This window comes from Microtus oregoni, unplaced genomic scaffold (genome assembly GCF_018167655.1).
Source record: "Microtus oregoni isolate MIOR12 unplaced genomic scaffold, Mior012 000000F_ref0000247, whole genome shotgun sequence".
Classification (NCBI taxonomy): Eukaryota; Metazoa; Chordata; class Mammalia; order Rodentia; family Cricetidae; genus Microtus; species Microtus oregoni.
In genome coordinates this window covers 27,287,332-27,305,332 of record NW_024543059.1, presented here as the reverse complement: position 1 = coordinate 27,305,332, position 18,001 = coordinate 27,287,332, and the positions used below count along the sequence as shown (strand labels likewise).

The window sequence follows — 18,001 nt, the reverse complement described above, 5'->3', positions numbered from 1 at the left end:
GAAAGAAAAGAAAAGAAAGTAGCCACCTACCAAAAGGTGACGCTAGAGCACCCCAGTGTCTTCTTTTAGAGAATACACCTAACCCCAGCCTTACAACTGCACATATACACGCCCCTGCACACCTTTTACACACATACTCAGACACACCTATTCCACCTATTGTCTCTAGAGTGCTTCTCTTCAGGAAGCCATGCCCTAATTCGTCAAACAACAGGAAGTGTGATTTTATACCATCTCTTCACCTTCAGCTGAGAGCCAAAACATCCATAAGTATAGTAACACACACCCTAGTGCATGCTAGCAGAGGTCCCAGAAGACAGTAAAAGTCCAACCTCCCCTGGGCCATTTTTAAGGGGGCGGGGCTTCTCACACATGTCAGCCCCCTGGACTTTGGGCAGCTTGATCTTTCCAGACCTACCCAAGTCCAGTATCAATGTCAGGTCACAGCCATGTGACTGACATTTCTTGGCAATTAGAAGCCTTAAGAACTTCAGTTAAGTCAGTTCCACACCCTTAGATCATCATAGAGAAAAGTCATACACACACACAAAACCCCAAAACTAAACAAACAAACAAAACATGGTCACTATTTGGGGACAAAATGGTTTCCCTAAATGCTCATTTTCTGTACTCAATCTTCATTAGTTTGTGATTAAAAGGGGCTTGGGCAGCATAGAGAGCACCTTACACTTAGCCTGTAAGGCACAGGGCTGTTCAACACTCAAGACTATAGGAATGGGCATTACCATCAGGTAAAAGAAGCCCTGCGTGTCACTGACTGAAGGAGTACAAGTTTATTATTGCCATCCCCATTGCTTATCAAAAGCCACAGTATATAAGTCTCGGAAAGAAGACTCTGCCACATAATTCAAATGAGGTTAGTCCTTCAGTGAAGAAAAAAAGAATGTTTCTCAAGTGTCCAATTTTATTTTTGTCATTGCTGAACATGATCTGAAGTTAGCATCAGAATTCCCAGTCCAATCAATTGAAAAACCATACCACAGGGGTCAACCTTAAAGAAGTGAAATCTAACATTATATAGATTTTCATTTCTAAATACAGTATATTACAGAAGGTTAAATATACTACCTCTGTGTACTTACAACTATAAAAAGATACATTAATGATACCAATTATAAATAATGTAACATTTCATATTAAAGGCGTTATTGTACAATGGAGGACTAGCAACCCTCTAATGTACTACGGTGAAGGGTAGTGCCTAGAGATATTGAGATGCTGAAAGGTCAGTGTATGAGGCCAAATCCCGGTTTAATCAGTTACTGGTAGTATAAGTGCTGAGGGGGAAGGAAGGTAAATGGAATATTGCTCGTCTCTGGCATGGCTGAGAGCCCCAGTTCATGCATCATTGTCTTGATGCACACACTGGTTCTGGTAGGAGGCTTTGTTTTCGCTGTTGCTCAGTCCAACTTAAATCCTTTAGTGGAAGCATCACAGCCAATTAGAGAGGTGTGAGTTACTGACAGATAAAGTACCCAAACAGCAGCCAACCCAATCCGTTCGGTTCTATTCTTAGAGCATCCCGAGAACGGCTTTAGTTTTCCAAGCTAAACTATGGAATTTGCATATCACATGGATGCATCAAAGAGGAGAAAATGTAATATGAAGGAAATATCCAGGTCACTTGGTTGGTGACCGTGTCCCTTATGGGATTCGGGTGTCATTCGCTAATCAATCAGAAATGGAAACCCAAACGGGACTTTATAGCTACGGAGCTGTTCAGTGGCAGCTGTCTCTCAGTTTACTGATCTAAAATGGTAATGGAGCTGGAGAAAAGAAACAGGGAGCGGGTGCACCCATCACCGAATGGGGTGGAAATGGGTAATTTGCGAAAGTGAATGAAGGCTCTGAGTGTCGAATGTGTGGTTCAACTGCCTGGGTTTGCTCAGCTAGGGTAGCTCTAAAATGGGCCATCAGTGGCAAAGGTGGTACTAAGGATGCTCTCTGCCTGAAAAGGGCCTTTGGGATGGCTGACCATCTCAGGACTACAGGGCAAACTCTTTGGGATGTTGACTTGCTCATTTCAATGTCAGGGTGGTTTTCAAGGAGAATCCCGCCGTCAGTGTTAGTATGCAGCCCTTGGGACCAGCACCCTTACAGATCAAAGCCTTCTGACGTCTTTCCTTGGCATGTGTTTCCCCTAAGCTGCCCGCACTGGGTCCCTGGGATCCTCCTTTCCTACCAACACCTACCTTCGCTTGTGAGTAGTCCCACTTCAACCTCAGGATGAAGAGGGACTTGTTCCCTGCACAGGTGAGGAGCCCGTGAGAGAGCCGCACAGGCAGTAAGCTCTTTCCACATTCCTCCTGGGGTCAGCAAAGCATTTAAAATAACTGCAGGACACTCCAGAGACCATCCTTGTATTAACAGAGCCCTGGAGGTCTTTGCTGTGTCCTGCACTTAGGCTAAAGGCAAAGTCACAGCTGGAGACCAGTTCCTCCCCAGGCAGGCCTGCAGCTTCACACGTAACATCCAGCCACCCACAGTTTGGTCCATAAAGTATGAGTTGTGAGAGGAAAATCAAAACCAGCAAACTCTAGTAGACCGAGTGTCCGGAAGAGAAGGTCCTGGGAAGATGAGCGTGGCCGTCCTGCTCTCGGCTCGTGGCAAGTTGGAGTTGCCACAGACAGTTGTCCAGCGTTGGAGGAAGAAACTGGTCTGCTGCTCAGGGGTTCTTGTCATTCAGTTTGATGGTGACCGTTTTCACTTCTGTATACTCAGCCAGAGCGTATTCACCTCTGTGAAGACAGAAAGGGGACAGTTCACAGTGTCAGCTCAGGGATCTGGGAAAACTCTTCTAATGCCCGAGCTCTCAGGTGCACAGTTTGAGTGCTGGGGTTTGCGGTGCCTGGAGGGAGTAGGGGCAGTAGGCACTCTGATGTCCTTAGTAAGTGTCGGGAGCTGAAAGAGTGAGTTTAAATGCTAAGTTCCTGTGTACGGTGCTTTTGAAGCCCTTAAAAGAGCTAGGATTTGCTCCTGAGCCAGGAGAGAGGAAAACAACAGAACAAACCAAGGGTCAGTTCTCTGGGTCAGGCAGGTGGCTGCAGAAGAGGGGCCCTTGCAGGTGGATGAGGGGAATCTGGGGTGTGAGAACTGCACAGATTGTGGCAGTTTTAAGCCATTTTTTTTTTTTTGGAACTTGAAGAGAGAGAAATAGCTATGTCTAAGCCTGAGGAGGCAGCCCGGGGCCCACAGGGACATCTGGCTCTGAAGGGCACAGCTGTAAGAGGAGCTGGGTCAGACTGCAGAAGAAAGGGAACAGACACTGGCCTAGGCTAGACACAGGGATGTGATGGACCTCGGGTTAGCATCTTTGGAATGGTTCTTTCTCTAATGACTTATAGGGGCCAGGGACTGGAGAGGCCATCTATATATTAAAAGATCACAATCCTGTCTCATCTCTAAGACCTGCAGGTGAGCTGCTCAGCTCAGTGTCATCAACACCACTTCTGAATGTGATGGAAATGCAAAATCCGGGTCCTCCCCCAGCACTACTGTGGCAGATAAAACAGGGAAGGCAAAAGAATAAACGGTGTCCACATCCCGCTCCCCTGTCCTGGAGCATGTGGTAGGTGGCCCAGCAAGGGGGAACCGATGCTGGAGATGAAATTCTTGTGGTTAATCAATTGACCTCGAAACAGACTTTTCTGGGTCATTTGGGTGGCCCAGTGGTTCTTAAGAATTGAAGAAGAGAACTGAGCAAAAAATGAGACAATACACAGAAAGGTACCACTGGGCTGGTTGGGAAGATGGCCGGGGCCTTGAGCCAAGTATGAGGCTAGGAAACTCAGCCCTCCTAGCCTCCGGCCTAGCAGACACCTCCATCTGAGCTCAGAGAGAGCTGCACCTGTTTGTAGAGCTTGGTGACACATGTTGGAGTCATCAAAGCCAGTATATTGATGGGATGAGAAATTTGCTCAGTGGGGTCAAGGGGTTTGTTTGTGTTTAGTAAGTTCCCTGGGTGGTTCTGATGCCCCCTTGAGTGTAAGAGCCATGGTGGCTCAGGACTATGGAGTAAAGATGATTGGAGTCCCCAAGATGGATTCAGCTGTGCCGTGGGAATGCCACCACTCAGTTCCAACACCTAGGGAGAATTCACATAGGCCACTCACTCTCTGCTGAGTAAGGAATGTCACCGTTAAGAAGGTGTGCGGTTTTTAATGTACTATATGTACTTACAAAGCAACAGGGAAAACACAAATCACCAAGTGGAAAAATTCAACAAAGGACATACTCACTTTTGCAGAAAAAGAAATTCAAATTCCAATAAGCGTGAAAGGGACACACACTGTCTTACACCTGAGGACATGTAGAATCACACAGAGACACTTTCATTTGGCTGGGCACTGAATTCTAGGAATTCATTCTGAAAACCACCACCCTAAGTGCATAACTATATACAAGGAAGCTTATAAACAAGGTTTGTAATAATAATAACAAAGGCCCGTGGAACTAACACCAGTGCCCATTCTGACGTATCCAAAATGCATCTTCACGGGCAAAAAGTAGCTTGCTTCCACAAACAGAGAGAATGAGTTGGATTTGTGCATAGCCACAGAAAACACACCATAAAATTTCCAAATGAGCAAATAGTATTGCTTTGCAAAAGTCCTAAGTGCTGGCGGTTTACTCGATCTTGGAAAGAAAAGGGGGTGAAATCGTCCCGAATTAGCTTGTGTCAAACAGCTCTGAAGGGTCAGCACATTCTCGCAGGAAGCAGGCTGTAGATTCCTCCTTCTTCTTTCTATTTCCTCATCTGTTGTTCTGGTTCAAGATGCTGCTGTCCTCATTCAACCCCTCACCCAGTCTTTTTGACATCAGCCACCAAAGCCAGTTGGGAGCTTAGCCTTCCTCCTAATAACCCCCTTAGGATATAGCTGGGGACAAGGATTGATAATGGTTCGCTGACAAATGCCCAGAATCTAACTCGAAGCTTCGAATATTAAAGATGCTTAACAAATATTTCAAGAGGAAAATTGACAAGAGCTCAGAGATCATGTCCTTTGTGAAAGTGTAGGACCACACTCACCTCTCGCCTACAGGGTCTGCTGAGGATATGTCCTTGAACCAACTGTGGTCAGCAAGGCCGTCTTTAGAGACTCAGCTGGGAGTCTCAAGGTCAAATTTGAAGAGCAACACAAGACAGGCCAGAACAAAAGCTTTTTCCAGAAGCTTTGGTTTAGGTTTCTATTTGTTTCTGCCATTAAATTTTTAAAAAATTTAAATTTAAAATTAATTTTCTTTTAATTTATAAAAACAAAACCAAATGAGACTAAGGGTCAGGGAGGAAGGTCTGGCCTTGCTGCATCTCTGTTGTATGAGTTTTTGTTGGCTGTCTCGGATGCCTTACTTACACGGCAAAGCAAAGAAGCAGAAAGCAATGCACCAAAAGGAACAGATTTTTCAGGCTCCAAGACCATCCCAGAAACACACTCTGGAGGGGCCGGCAGATGTGCAGCCAGTAGCCAGCCTAGCTCCGGGTGACCAGTTTGGGGAAAACCATGGAATCCACCTTATGGTGCTCCAGCACAGAAAAGGGGAACTTGTTACGACAAGGAGACACTAATTCAAAACAACTGAAAATAGAAATTGTTTTCAAGGCAGTTTCCAGGTTCCTTACAAATGGATTTTAAATATTTCATCAAAAAAATAAGCTTTGGAAAAAATAAATGCCAAAGATTAAAAAAAAAAAAGACATTCAAGAAAGTCCCTAGCAAAACTGTCAAGATGAAGCATGGCCAAGGTCTGTGAGCTTAGCAAGCGAGTCTGTGGCAGGCACAGGGACCACAGACCCCAGGATATGGGTGGCCCAGGTGATTAAGCTTTGTCGGACACCTGCAGAGGTTCTAGGGTGGCAGCGGCCAGGCAGGTGTCCTCCGTGTGCCCTGCAGTCACTCTGTGTCCTTCCAGTGACTTTCACTTAGGGAACTGACGTGCTTGCTGCCTCCCCGCCTCCAGAAGGAAGGCTGAAGATTGCTGGATTCCCTGGTCCTCACAACCCGCCTGGCTGAAGACAAAGGACCAGAGGAGACAAGTGACCACTTGCGCTCTGGTGGCTTCATCTGAAGGGACTGACAGAGATGACTCCTAGGGCCAGGGTCGGCTCAGTGGTAACGAAGTTGCCTCACATGCGGGATGACCTAAGTACCTTTCCCAGTACTGCAAAAAAACAGAACAAAATCTCCCCAAACAAAATTTAAAAACACCAGTAAGACACAGGTGGGCTCTGCTTAGCAAGTTCTGAACTACGGAAAGCCCAAGGCCAGGGTGACAGTCGGTGCTTTTCTTAACTCTTGTCCTTTTGGTTCTGAGCCTAACCTATAATGGCTGAGCCCTTTCTCCAGCCCTACTTTTAACACTTATGATCCGCTAGCCTCCTGGGTCGGTTTTGTCCCCTGAAAGCTGTTATCCCCTCTTGTGGATTGTCTCCACAAGAACATGAATGACTTTTCGGGGGCTCTTGCAAAACCTTCTGGAGTCTGTGCTCAGCAAATGTCAGCTGACACCAGCGTTACTATTGGAGGAGCCTGGAAGGAACTCGGGTGGTCCTAGCCCTGGCCTCCCATGCTCGGCTGGAAGGCTCCTCTGAGAGGCCATGAAGTAGAGACTCCAAAATGGCAAACACAACAGGCTGCCAATGGGGCACCGAGCTCCTGCCATGGGTCTTTGTGGCCAAGAATCAATAAGTTACTGCAGGAGAACCAGTCACAGGACCAAGGAGGGAAGAAGATGGTGTGGGTTTTGTTCCTGTGTGCAGACGATTCTTGAGTATCTTATGAGTCAAGGATAGTCTGAGCAGAGCGGAGGTGGAGTAAGGGGCCCTAATTCCATGCAGACCAGTCAAGAGCTGGTGGAAGCCAGTCTCTACCCGTTGGAACAGCCTCAAGACTCTACAAGCAGAGCTGCTCGGTGAGGCCCAGGCTGGTCTGTTCTGACTACAACGACAGACTTGTAGAAGGTAAAGCATTTGTATATAAATGACACAAACTGTTTAAACAAAAGGGAGAACATGAGCTCTCAGAAAGGTCCAAGAACAGCCTTGGGGTGTTATCACAGATGGCTCCCTGGGATCATTGAACCTACCAAGATGTTTGTCCACACTGGCTAATAAAACCCAGGACAGCAATAAGAGGGAATGGAGAGAGATGCCAGCATGTAGTGACTCCACCCAGGGACACTCTACCCAGCTTTGGGCCTGGGCCAGAGGCAAGAAGGCCTATCCATTAATCTTAGGAGGTCAGGCAGGAAAGAGACACAGAAGAACTTGTTCAGGCCCAGAATGTTCTGCTGGGGCCATGGAGGTACAGCACGGCCCCTCAAAAAAAAAGTATCCAGAAGGAATTAGAGTCACCCACAGTATGACCTCAAAGCTTGTGCCAGGCTCTGAAAGCAAAAGCAGGTGGATTCGGAGCCTGACCGAGCCAGTCTGTTTTCTCTGATCAAAATGGAGATGTGTATGCTAAGACTTACAGTCACCACCCCCTCACACCCATCCTGCTATCCTAGGCCAAAGAACTGTAGGGTGTCCCTGGGGTGATGGTACTGCGCAGAGCATGAAGCTGAGGCTGCAGGTTGGTTCTGGGGATCAGGGCAGGGACAAGGGTGGGAGGAGAAGGGATAGATCCTGAGCAGCCTCCATCGAGGACCACTAGCCTTCATGGAAGAGTGGAGGGTGAGGGGTCAGAAACACTTACAGTTCTCTGCCATTTCCAGACATTTTGAAGCCACCAAATGGAGCCTGTGTGTAGAACGCGTTGTAGCAGTTGATCCTAGAGAAAGGGAGAAAGGCGCTCTGGTTACCTGGAGCGAGAGACACTCGCCTGCATCTTGAGACTCTGGAGGCATAGCGATGCCCACCCAATGCATGGCCTTTGGGCAAAATTTCTATAACTTGATCACAGCACACCCCTTACGCTCTTTACTCCTGCTTCCTTTCTTCCCGCCAAAAACTACAGCTGGAATATATGGAGGAAGAGAGCTAGGGGAGGAGTTAATGTGAAATGAGCAGGCCTGACCTCAGAGCTCTGCTTCCTACACTACATATATGCCTTTAAGCTTATTCAGCCCCTTTGAGTCTCGCTCCATTTTTCCAGAAACGGGTATGAGTACCAAATCCTCAGAATTATCAGAGAGAAGTGTCCATACTTAGCGGCTTAGTTATGTTCTGCCTTTAGAAGCCACCAGAGACAAAATCAGAGAGGTCGGGTGACACAGCTCAAAGGTCCAGGCTTTGGAGCCTCCTCAGCTATGTCCCGTGACCCTTGATCACCATGGGTTCTGCACCCTCAGAACAACCAATTCAGATCCAACCAACTTCACACACCCAAAGTTCTCGTGCAGAAATATTTTTCTCTTTGACAGTATTCTCTAAGCAATAGTGTGCAATAAATATCAACACAGTATTGTATTAGGTATATTAGGTATCACAAAGCATGTAGATGATTTTGAAGTATGCAGGAGGGGATGAGGTATATCTTAGTAGTAAAATGCCTTTATAGTATGTTCCAGCTCCTTGGTCAGTATGGTATAGATAGAGCGATAGATAGATGGATAGATAGATAGATAGATAGATAGATAGATAGAAGATAGATAGATAAATAGATAGACAGATAGATACACAGACAGATAGATAGATAGATAGACAGACAGATAGATAATAGATAGACAGACAGATAATAGCAAATAAGCAATCAAGCTGGAGGATGTTCCTAAGCTGTCTGCACACATGAGAGACTTGAGTGTGGTGTAGGAGAGACTTTGTGTTGCTTTCATTGGTTAATAAAGAAACTGCTTTGGGCCTATTGGATACCAAATGAAGGACACTAAAAAAAAAATCCCACACTAGCTCAGAATTGAAAAATTGATGGTTATTTATTTAGGGGTAGACTCACAAATCAGAGTCCTCTGCTTAAACAGAGATCAAAAACCGAAATCCGCAACCAAAACAGAGAGGCCAAAACAGAGGCTAAAGGCATCCTCTACACCAGCATATATAAGAGGCCACGCCCCAGTGAGCGGGTAACCACCAGCTGTAAGAATTCCTACAGCATGAGTGGCCGTAGACTTTGGTCTCTCAGCAAGGAATGAGTGCTCTACGGTCAAACCCTGAGGGCCAACTGTACTAGTTGCATGATGCTGGAGAAATTATTCTGTCTCTTTCTATGCCTTGACTTCTCCAGGTGAAAAATGAGGACTTAAGGCCATTGGGTGCCCATTTCACAGGACGGTCACCAAGTCACTCAATGAGAGCACATCATGCAATCTCCGCTAATGGGAAGAAGATGAAGCTAGCAAGCCTGCAGCTCAGATAACGCAAATGCTCCAGCATGCATGTTTGGCTCACCAGACTGTGCCCGACTCCAGCGCAGAAGCCAGCTTCAGGGCTTTGTCGAGGTTTTTGGTGAACACTGCCGCCGTGAGTCCGTAGTCAGTGCTGTTCGCTCTTTTGATCACTTCTTCAAGATTTTTGAACTTTAGTATTGGCTGCACTGGTCCGAAAATCTGTAATCAATCACAAGGAGAGTAATAGCAGACCTGCGTGGAGGGGATTGTGTGCCCTGATCAGGCACCCAGTTTGTATGTCTTTCCATAGTTCCAGGGTGCCTCCCTCAGGACAAAGAACCCCCAAGACCTCTGTAATTGTGTGATGGCTAAAATTTGAATGAGGGGGATTAAGATAGAACAGAAATGGGAGACCCAAAAGCATATGCATTGCATCTATGGTCCCTCCATGCCAGCACTGTTTTTGAGAACTGTGTCAGAGCCTGCACAGCAGGGTATACAGAAGGAGAACCATTGGCTGGCGCTCTGCAAAGTCCTCTAGAAGGGTGTCCGCACGTGGGTGAGCGCTGCTCTCCTGGTGGCTTTGTACCTTAATAAAGATACTTAAACTGTTTCTGTAGTGAATTCCAGGGGAAGGATGGGGCCAATGGTCACCGAACAAAGGAGAGAGGGAGAGGAGCAGTACAGGGTTGCCCACTTAGAGGGATTCTGAAGGAAGCTTGGGATTGATTCACTGCTGGGCAGGATTACATGCCAGGACTCTGGAAATGGCTTCTCGCCTTCCTCAGGACATCTTATCAAGAAGTGTGCAAAACAGCAACAGCATCGAAAGAACAATTTAAAAAGAGATGCATATAAAGATCTGAACTCTGACGCTGGGCCGTGGTGGCACACTCCTTTAATCCCAGCACTTGGGAGGCAGAGACAGGCGGATCTCTGTGAGTTCGAGACCAGCCTGCTCTACAAGAGCTAGTTCCAGGACAGGCTCCAAAGCTACACAGAGAAACCCTGTCTCAAAAAACAAGGGGAAAAACAATCTAAGCCCTGTACCACCACAGAACTGTGAGAAACCTTTCAACACATCTAGGAGAAAGTACCAGGCCAGGCAATGGTGGCACACACCTTTAATCCCAGTACTTGGGAGGTAGAGGCAGGCATATCTCTGTGAATTTGAGACCAACCTGGTCTCCAGAGCAAGTTCCAGGACCGGCTCCATAGCTACTGAGAAACCCTGTCTTGAAAAACCAAAAACCAAAACAAAACAGAAAAGGACACTCTCCTTACAGGGAAGCCCATGCCCACCCCTCACATGGCCGTTCTTCTGTTCTTGAAAATCTAGTCACTTGACCTCAAACTCGCTTCTTTTGAGCCTGTGCAGAAACAGCCACCATGTTGGGATTGAGAGGCAAAGGGGAGATTTCCGCTTTTACGGGGATCTGCTTAATCTCCATTCTCCCCAACTGTGGCAGAAAGGTCAACGAGAAGAATTACAGCTGGGGCACATTCCTTGAGGGACTCTTGGTGTTTAAGAACAGTCTGAGGAGTGTGAAGTACCACAGGTCCTGAGTCCATAGTTTGGCGCCTGGTAACAGTCACAAGGCTGAGAGATGTTGGCCCCAGGGCTGTGCATGAGTTGGAAAGAGATGAACTGCTGTTGCTTGGAGACCATGAGCAAGGATGGAAATGGGGCTGGAGCAACTACAGCTGCTGTAGGTCTCGGGGCTCACCAGAAACTCCAGATCCCAAAAGACAGCAGGGCCACCCAGAATGGAACTGTCCACCCTGTAAAGACTTCTGGGACTCCTGGGGCTTCAGAAGAATTCTTTGAAGGAACCCTGGGCCCCAGTTTTGGCTGTAGCCACACCCACCTCCTCTTTGGCAATCCTCATGTTGTCTGTAACATCTGAGAAGACAGTAGGCTTGATGAACAGCCCTCTGTCCTCCATGGCTGACCCCCCGCATTCTAGCTTGGCTCCTTCTTTCTTCCCGCTCTCAATCAGTTCGAGGATTTTGTCAAACTGCTTCTGATCAATCTGCAAAACACAGAAGGGAATCAGAGGCACTTCCTCCCAGAAGGGGACTGTTGTCTTATTTTCAAGGGCCCTCAGCACCATCAGGGGTCCTCTGCTCTGTGTCCTTGTCAAGTCCTAGATCAGAGAACAGACAGCCTTGTGGGCAGATAGTCCTCCCGTGCACAAACCGGGGCTCTTTGGAACAGGGGACCACGAAGAGGTTGGCCGTTCTCACCTTCAGCTTAAGGCCTCGCTCACATGTCTAGCTCCCCTCCTCGTGCTGAGAGGTCAAGGGTAAGGGTTCAATGGGTTCTGAAATGGTTGCATTCCCTCAGGTCTTGGCATTCTGCTAGGATTACTAGATTTAACAAGTAAAAACACAAGATGCCCAGCTAAATGCGACTATCAGAACCCCAACGCGTGATCACTTGTAGTATAAGTATACACCAAACAATGTTTGGGATATATTTAGGCTAAGACACCTTCAATTTGTCTAAATTCAAGTCTGGTGGTGTCAATATTTACCTGTGCACCATAGCTTGGGGGATGGGTACTACTGGAATTATTCCATCATAGTGCAGAGGAGGGGGCAAGAGCTTGATTCAGCATCCCTGGGAACAGGGGCATGAGCCTCACAGTAGGGGATGGGGGCTGCTTCTTGGCTGGAGGAAAACAAACTCAGAAAGGTCCTTTCTACCTTTCACTACCTCCTCATTGACTCCAAGGTGCCCTGTACGACAAGCTACAGATTGACACCCAGCTGCAGGACACAGTACTCAACCATCTGTCAAAAAGCCTCTTGGGGATGGCTTGGCATAGAAGATGCTCATTCCATCCTCATCCATAGCTTTCTTCCTCAAATCCAAATGTTCTATCATGACCCAGTTGACCCAGTTTCTTCCCTCCCAGGCTGAGAGAGATAGAATTTAAGCAGATACACTATTCCTGAGGCTTTTAGATAGCAGACTTGGTTACATTCCAGTAACACTAAGTAGGAAAGAAAAATTCAGGGCCAAGGAGACAGCTCAGTTGGCAAAACTTAAGGACCTAAGTTCAGATCTCTGGAATCCATGGGAAAACCGGGGCATGGTGACCCATACCTATAATCCTCTCAAAAAATAAATGGTGGCCAGCGATAGAGGAAGAACCTGACCTTGACATTTGACCTCCACACAAACATATAGTACATGCACATACAATGTAAACATGGCTGCACACACATATGAACACACACAGGCATACCATAAATATGTAATATAGAAAAAGGATGAAAAATAAACAAGCACATTTCGAGGATAGAAAGTTCTTTGAGTTTCTGTGTAAGGGACAATAAAAGAAGAACCAGATATCAAATGGTGGTACCAGCATGACCTCTTTCGTGGCGAGATGGGGAAGAAATCCAAGTGCATAATCACACTTGCTTGCCTACCTATAAGGAAATCCTGGAGGAAGATTCTAGGAATAAAGAACCATGGGACTCCCCACGATGGGGAGAGGTAAAAACGGGTGTTGGTGGGGTGGTGAAGGCGGGGGAACCCCTATACTGTAATCTTTTGTACACAGTTCGGGTTTAGAGCCACGGGCTGACACACCCAGAAAAAGTAAGGAAAAAAACCGAAACACCTGAGTTTTAAGCCCCGTCAGCTTCTCTGGGTGAACCGCATTTTGGCTTAAGAGTTCCAGATGGGGCTGTTGAGATGCTCAGCAAATACTGGGGCAGGCCATCAAGCCTGACAACTTGAGGACAATGCTGGACTCGGCAAGGGGTCCACACAGTAGAAAAAGATAGCTGTCCCTGTCAAGCTATCCTCTGGTCCCCACATATATACACAAATGTATATACACATGAAAATTAAATAAATAATACCACTTAAAACATCATTTTAAATATGAAAAAAAAAACCCTCTCTCCTCCTAAGGGACCAACTTAGCTCACCGTAGCAACTAGGTCAGGCCTCAAGTCTTTGCTGGCTGGAACTTTGTTGTACTGATAGATCCCATCTTCTCTGTAGGCAACATGGGTCCCTGTCAGAACCCCTACACTCCCAAACTTCACTCCACCCCCATGAGTCCTCATAAACACGCTGTTTAAATCTAATAGCCATCCATGAACTGTCAGCTGGTGCCTACAGGACAGGAAGAAAGAACTGTCAGGAAGCGAAATGACAGGCCAGGGCGCAGCACCAGAAGTAGGAAAAGATAGCTCCCTCGGGACCATCCACGGCTGTGCTGGCTCTGCAGAGGACGCCTCCGGATCCCGAGCAGGCCAGGTGGCCTCCTTGCTCGTCTGCCAAGCTAACCCGAGAGATGATGGGGCGGTCCAGCAAGCGGTCTCCAGTCCTGGCCCCCGATCTAGGTCAGCTAGCTCTTCCACAGGCCTGAGACAGACAGGAGTGTTTAGGCAGCTGGACATCCTTGCAGAGGAAAACCTTAAAGGTCTTGGAAGGAGGGAGATCACAGGATCCTAATATAATGTACAGGTTAGATAGGCTAAGTGAGTTCCAAAGGGAGTCTGCGCGGCAGAGCGCAGGTGGGATGGATACCCACTCCAGGGAAGAACCTGTGTATCTGGCTTCAAACACCACACTGGAGACTTGGGAAGAAAAGGAAGGAAATGAGAGGAGAAAAGGCTCCTATTCTGTTCCAGATTAACTCTAAAACTTGTGAGTTTGACTAATTTGTGGCCGTGTTTGCCCGGAGCCCACAGACTACCTTGCGTCAGGACTTCAGAATTTGTGATTGAGGTTGGGAATGAGGTATTTACACCACTTCCCTGCCAGAAACACAGGACATCAGAGCCACAGAGCACAGAGCACTGGGGTCACGGTTGGCATCACCTTGGCTGGAAAATCTCCCTCCACTTCTTCCCAGTATCCGCTCAGGATGGCTAGGCAAAACTGACGGAGATGTCCTGAAATCACACAGGGATGTGTGTGCCTCCTAGGTTAGAGCGCTGCCAGTCAGTGCTTCTCCCTATGAACAAATCTGTTCCCACCATTGAGTACTTTACGGTGATGAGATACCCTCTGAAACTGAAATAAAATTTATGCCCTGGCAATGCTGAAACTTGTGTGGGCAGTCCATATAGGGTAGTTCTGTTGAACTTGTCCATATTGGCTTTCATGGTCTAAGTTTATGAGGTCTCTTCCTCAAGAGGGCACCAGATCTCATTTTAGATGGTTGTGAGCCACCATGTGGTTGCTGGGAATTGAACTCAGGACCTTTGGAAGGGCAGGCAGTGCTCTTAACCACTGAGCCATCTCTCTGACACCCTTTACTACTCTCATTTCTGAGATGAGGAGATTAAGGGCTGGGAGGAGCAAAGCCGCGGAGCTTAGTTTGAGCTCAGTAGCTTCCTGTGTAAACATTTGGTGCTGACTCAGTGGTAAACTATGAGCTTCTGGGATAGACAATGGTGGGTAAGTCATGGATATGGCTAGAAACTCAGGGTTAAGCAGGAGCCTGGCAAAAACACAAAGAACCGCCACCATGTTCTGTTGCGACAATGCAGGGATGGTCAGGTGGCCTTCTTGAATATCCTTCCCTTGGCTTCACTGATCATTAGCAAGAAAACCACACAGAATGTGCCCTTTACAAACGTTATTAAACTCAATGGTTCCATCCATTTGCATCCTGTTCAGGCTTCCCAAACCAGCCCGGCAGAAACCCGTTCCCATTGCCCAGAATATAGTCCAATCCCTAGACTTTCTCCGCCCTCTTGCTCCTGGGGGTTATCTCATGATGTAAGGCACATGGCCTTGAGGGCTCCTGAGTCAAGACTTGTCAATCATTGCCCTGGCTGTGCCCCTCTTCTTCAGGGTTCAGGAAACTCTCTCTGTGACTTATCCCTAGGGTTTTCAGGTCACCATATCAAGAAGGTTACACAGTATGGACCTTGTGGCCCCAGATCCATTGGCCTTTCCCTCTTTCCCATGACTGTAGCTCCATTTTCTGACAAAACCAGGTTCTTCAGCTTCCACGCGACAGTGCAATCTGGTTCTTCTCCTTGCAGGGAACCCTGTCTGTGGCCATACTTCTGCCTAGCTTGGCCCCCAGAGGAGCATTACACGTGGAGATGTGTTTTTTGTTGGTTACCTGGGGCCCCTGCTCCGTTTTGGCATCGAAGGGGTCTCCAACTAGCCTCTTCTTGGCATACTCCACACTCCTCCTCACGAACTCCCCGTAGACCTGCTCTTCCACAAACACCCTGGAGGCCGCGGTGCAGCACTGGCCTTGGTTGAAGAACACTCCCTGGTGAGCACACTCCACCGCCAAGTCCACTGGGGGTCGGGGGAGGCAAGAGGAAACGATTAAGTTGTTACTGCAGGCCGGGCGACAGCTGGAACTCTAATTGCCCCCACAAGAAAACAGGCCCCAGATGACTGCATTTCAGAAACTAATTTTTCTTTCTCAGTGCTTCCCAAAGGAGAGGATGGGGGGAAAGGATTTTAGATCCATCAAGTCTGAGTTTACTAAGTCCAAGAAGCAAGATTTCTCAGCGCCATTAATATGCTAATGAGCGCCAAACCAGAACACTTCCAGCTCCTCTGTCCATGGGACCCCCACCCCAGCTTTCCTGTCCCTACCCCAGCAGGGCTGTAACAGGACAGTTTCTCAAGGCTCCCTGTCCTTGCTGCACCCCTGCAGCTGAGCCAGGGGCTAGGCTCAAATGCCTCTCCTCAAGACACCAGTTCATTTCCTGTCCCTCATGACAGCCGGGAAGGATGACCGAAGTGGCAGAATGGCGTGTGACACCCTGGACATTATGTCAGGATTTAATTTTGTGGGGTGGTGGTGCCTAGAGGAGCAGGCAGGAGGAAAAGGGGGGCAGGCTCTGTTTTCATGACCCTGGAAAACCAGCCAGTCCATAGCCTGCTTCTAGGGCTTTGTTGTGGGGTTCCCTTCAGCTTCACCCAGTGGACAGAAGGTAGGACCAAAAAAAGTCCTGGCTCTTTGGGATGGGAGTTTGGAACCCCACGTATGCGCCACAGTAGGAAACATATAGAACCTCTTTAAGTGACTCCAGCAGCGACATTTCTCGGGCAAGAGCTGGGCAATCCCTCTCCACGGTCTCCCTGGCTTCCTTCCTTGCTCTTCTCTCCCACTGAAAACCAGCTTTAGGGGAAGGAATGGCTACCACTCCTTCACATCTTCGTGAGAAATAGTGTCATTATTTCTCAGGGCTATTTTCAATTCCAGTCTTATCTGAGTGTGGAGTGGAAGGCTTTGTTCTCTGCGCAGGGTTTGGCACCAGCAGACAGCGGAGGAGGCTGTTCTTTAAAGTTTAGGTGTTCTAAGGCCTTTGAGGGTTAATACCTTCTGAGAGGTGACCTAAGATCAGGTGACCCAGCGAGCAGGTGAATGGATGCCCAGTGTGTTTCTCTCTGCCTTCTTCTGGACACAGCAGCCAACAGTAACATACATTTTAATATTGTGTCACAGGGCTCTGGCAAGACACTAGTTGGTCCCAGCCGCCGTGTAGGTGACTTTCCCAGGGAAGAAGGGACACAGGAATGACCCCCAGAGCTTGTTTCTGTTTTGTGTTCTGAAGGGTCAGCAAGGCTGTCCTCTGCTGTGCCAGGCCCAAAAACGTAAGAAGAAAGACTTCAACTCGTTCAAGAACCAAAGTGCAGGGATACTGGCTTGAAGGACAGAAAAATAGCGGACTGAGTGGGGAGCCCGCCTCCTCCTTCCCTAACCCAGAAGGGGCCCTGCAGGAGAAACTGGACCTGGTCTTTGGGCTCCTTGCATCTCCCTCTATTTTCTTAGGTGCAGGAAGGTGATCTTAGCCTTCAGAAGGCATAGCCTGCAGTACCTGTAAGCCACCCACAGGCTTGCCCTCCATAGGCCTGGCTCTGAGAAGGACAGCAGGTGGCCCGTCTCATGAGGGAAGCATCCCCTTACATGTGCTTGCTCCTCTTTTCATGGGTTCTGAACAGACACCAGGAAGTGAGGAAAAGAGCTACAGCCCCTGTGACTCACAGTCCGCGTCGGCACACACGATGCACGGGTTCTTGCCCCCCAGTTCCAGTGTGACCCGCTTCAGGTTGCTCCGGGAGGCAGCCTCTTTAACCAGCTTGCCAACCTTCAGGGTGAGAACAGGTTTCGTGAACTCTTAGACACGGTGAACTTGGCCCCAGCAGAGGCAGGCAGGCCTGGTGGTACCGTGATTATCTGACTCAGTGAAGCACCTCAGTATCACATTGTCACACAGCCTCAGTTCCCCAGGATGGCCACTGCTGCTAGTCACCCTGCTAAGAGTGACAGCTAAGACTCTGCCAGCTTGCTATGGAGATCATGCTGAGATGAGGGGACTGTCAAGTTAGGGAAACAGTAAAGATGGCTTATCTTATCTTATGCCATGTGGCCAATCTAGAACCCTTAGAGACTGAGCCCACCTCAGGAGGAGGAGTGAGAACTGGTAACTGATATAGTGCCACAGGATAACACCCCCACCGTGACAGGGTCTCTCTGTACTCTGGGTACGCAGATAGAGGTGCACTGGCCTAAAATGCCCCCCCTGACACATCCTGGCAACAAGTGTAACTAGACCCCCAGAACCTCTGAGCTGGGAAAGACCCAGGAGTCCAGCACAGAGCCTACAACTTGGAGCTGAATTTCTCAGTGTGCACAGTGCCAGGACTGTTTAATGCCATGCAGATGAATGGTGGATAGAGTCTATGGTC

General features: G+C 48.1%; 1 protein-coding gene across 1 annotated transcript in view; it reads right to left on the bottom strand.

Annotated features, from left to right (window-relative positions):
* Nucleotides 1–798: 798 nt before the first annotated feature.
* Aldh1a3 (aldehyde dehydrogenase 1 family member A3) overlaps nt 799–18,001 on the bottom strand; it is a 35,087-nt gene continuing 17,884 nt past the window's right edge. Inside the window, exons 8-13 of the mRNA XM_041649390.1 lie at nt 17,298–17,400; nt 15,411–15,595; nt 11,172–11,336; nt 9,365–9,522; nt 7,716–7,790; nt 799–2,759 (exon numbers count right to left, since the gene is read on the bottom strand). Of these exons, the coding sequence (XP_041505324.1) occupies nt 2,687–2,759; nt 7,716–7,790; nt 9,365–9,522; nt 11,172–11,336; nt 15,411–15,595; nt 17,298–17,400 (759 nt within the window). The 3' untranslated portion in view covers nt 799–2,686. The remainder of the gene's footprint in view (nt 2,760–7,715; nt 7,791–9,364; nt 9,523–11,171; nt 11,337–15,410; nt 15,596–17,297; nt 17,401–18,001) is intronic.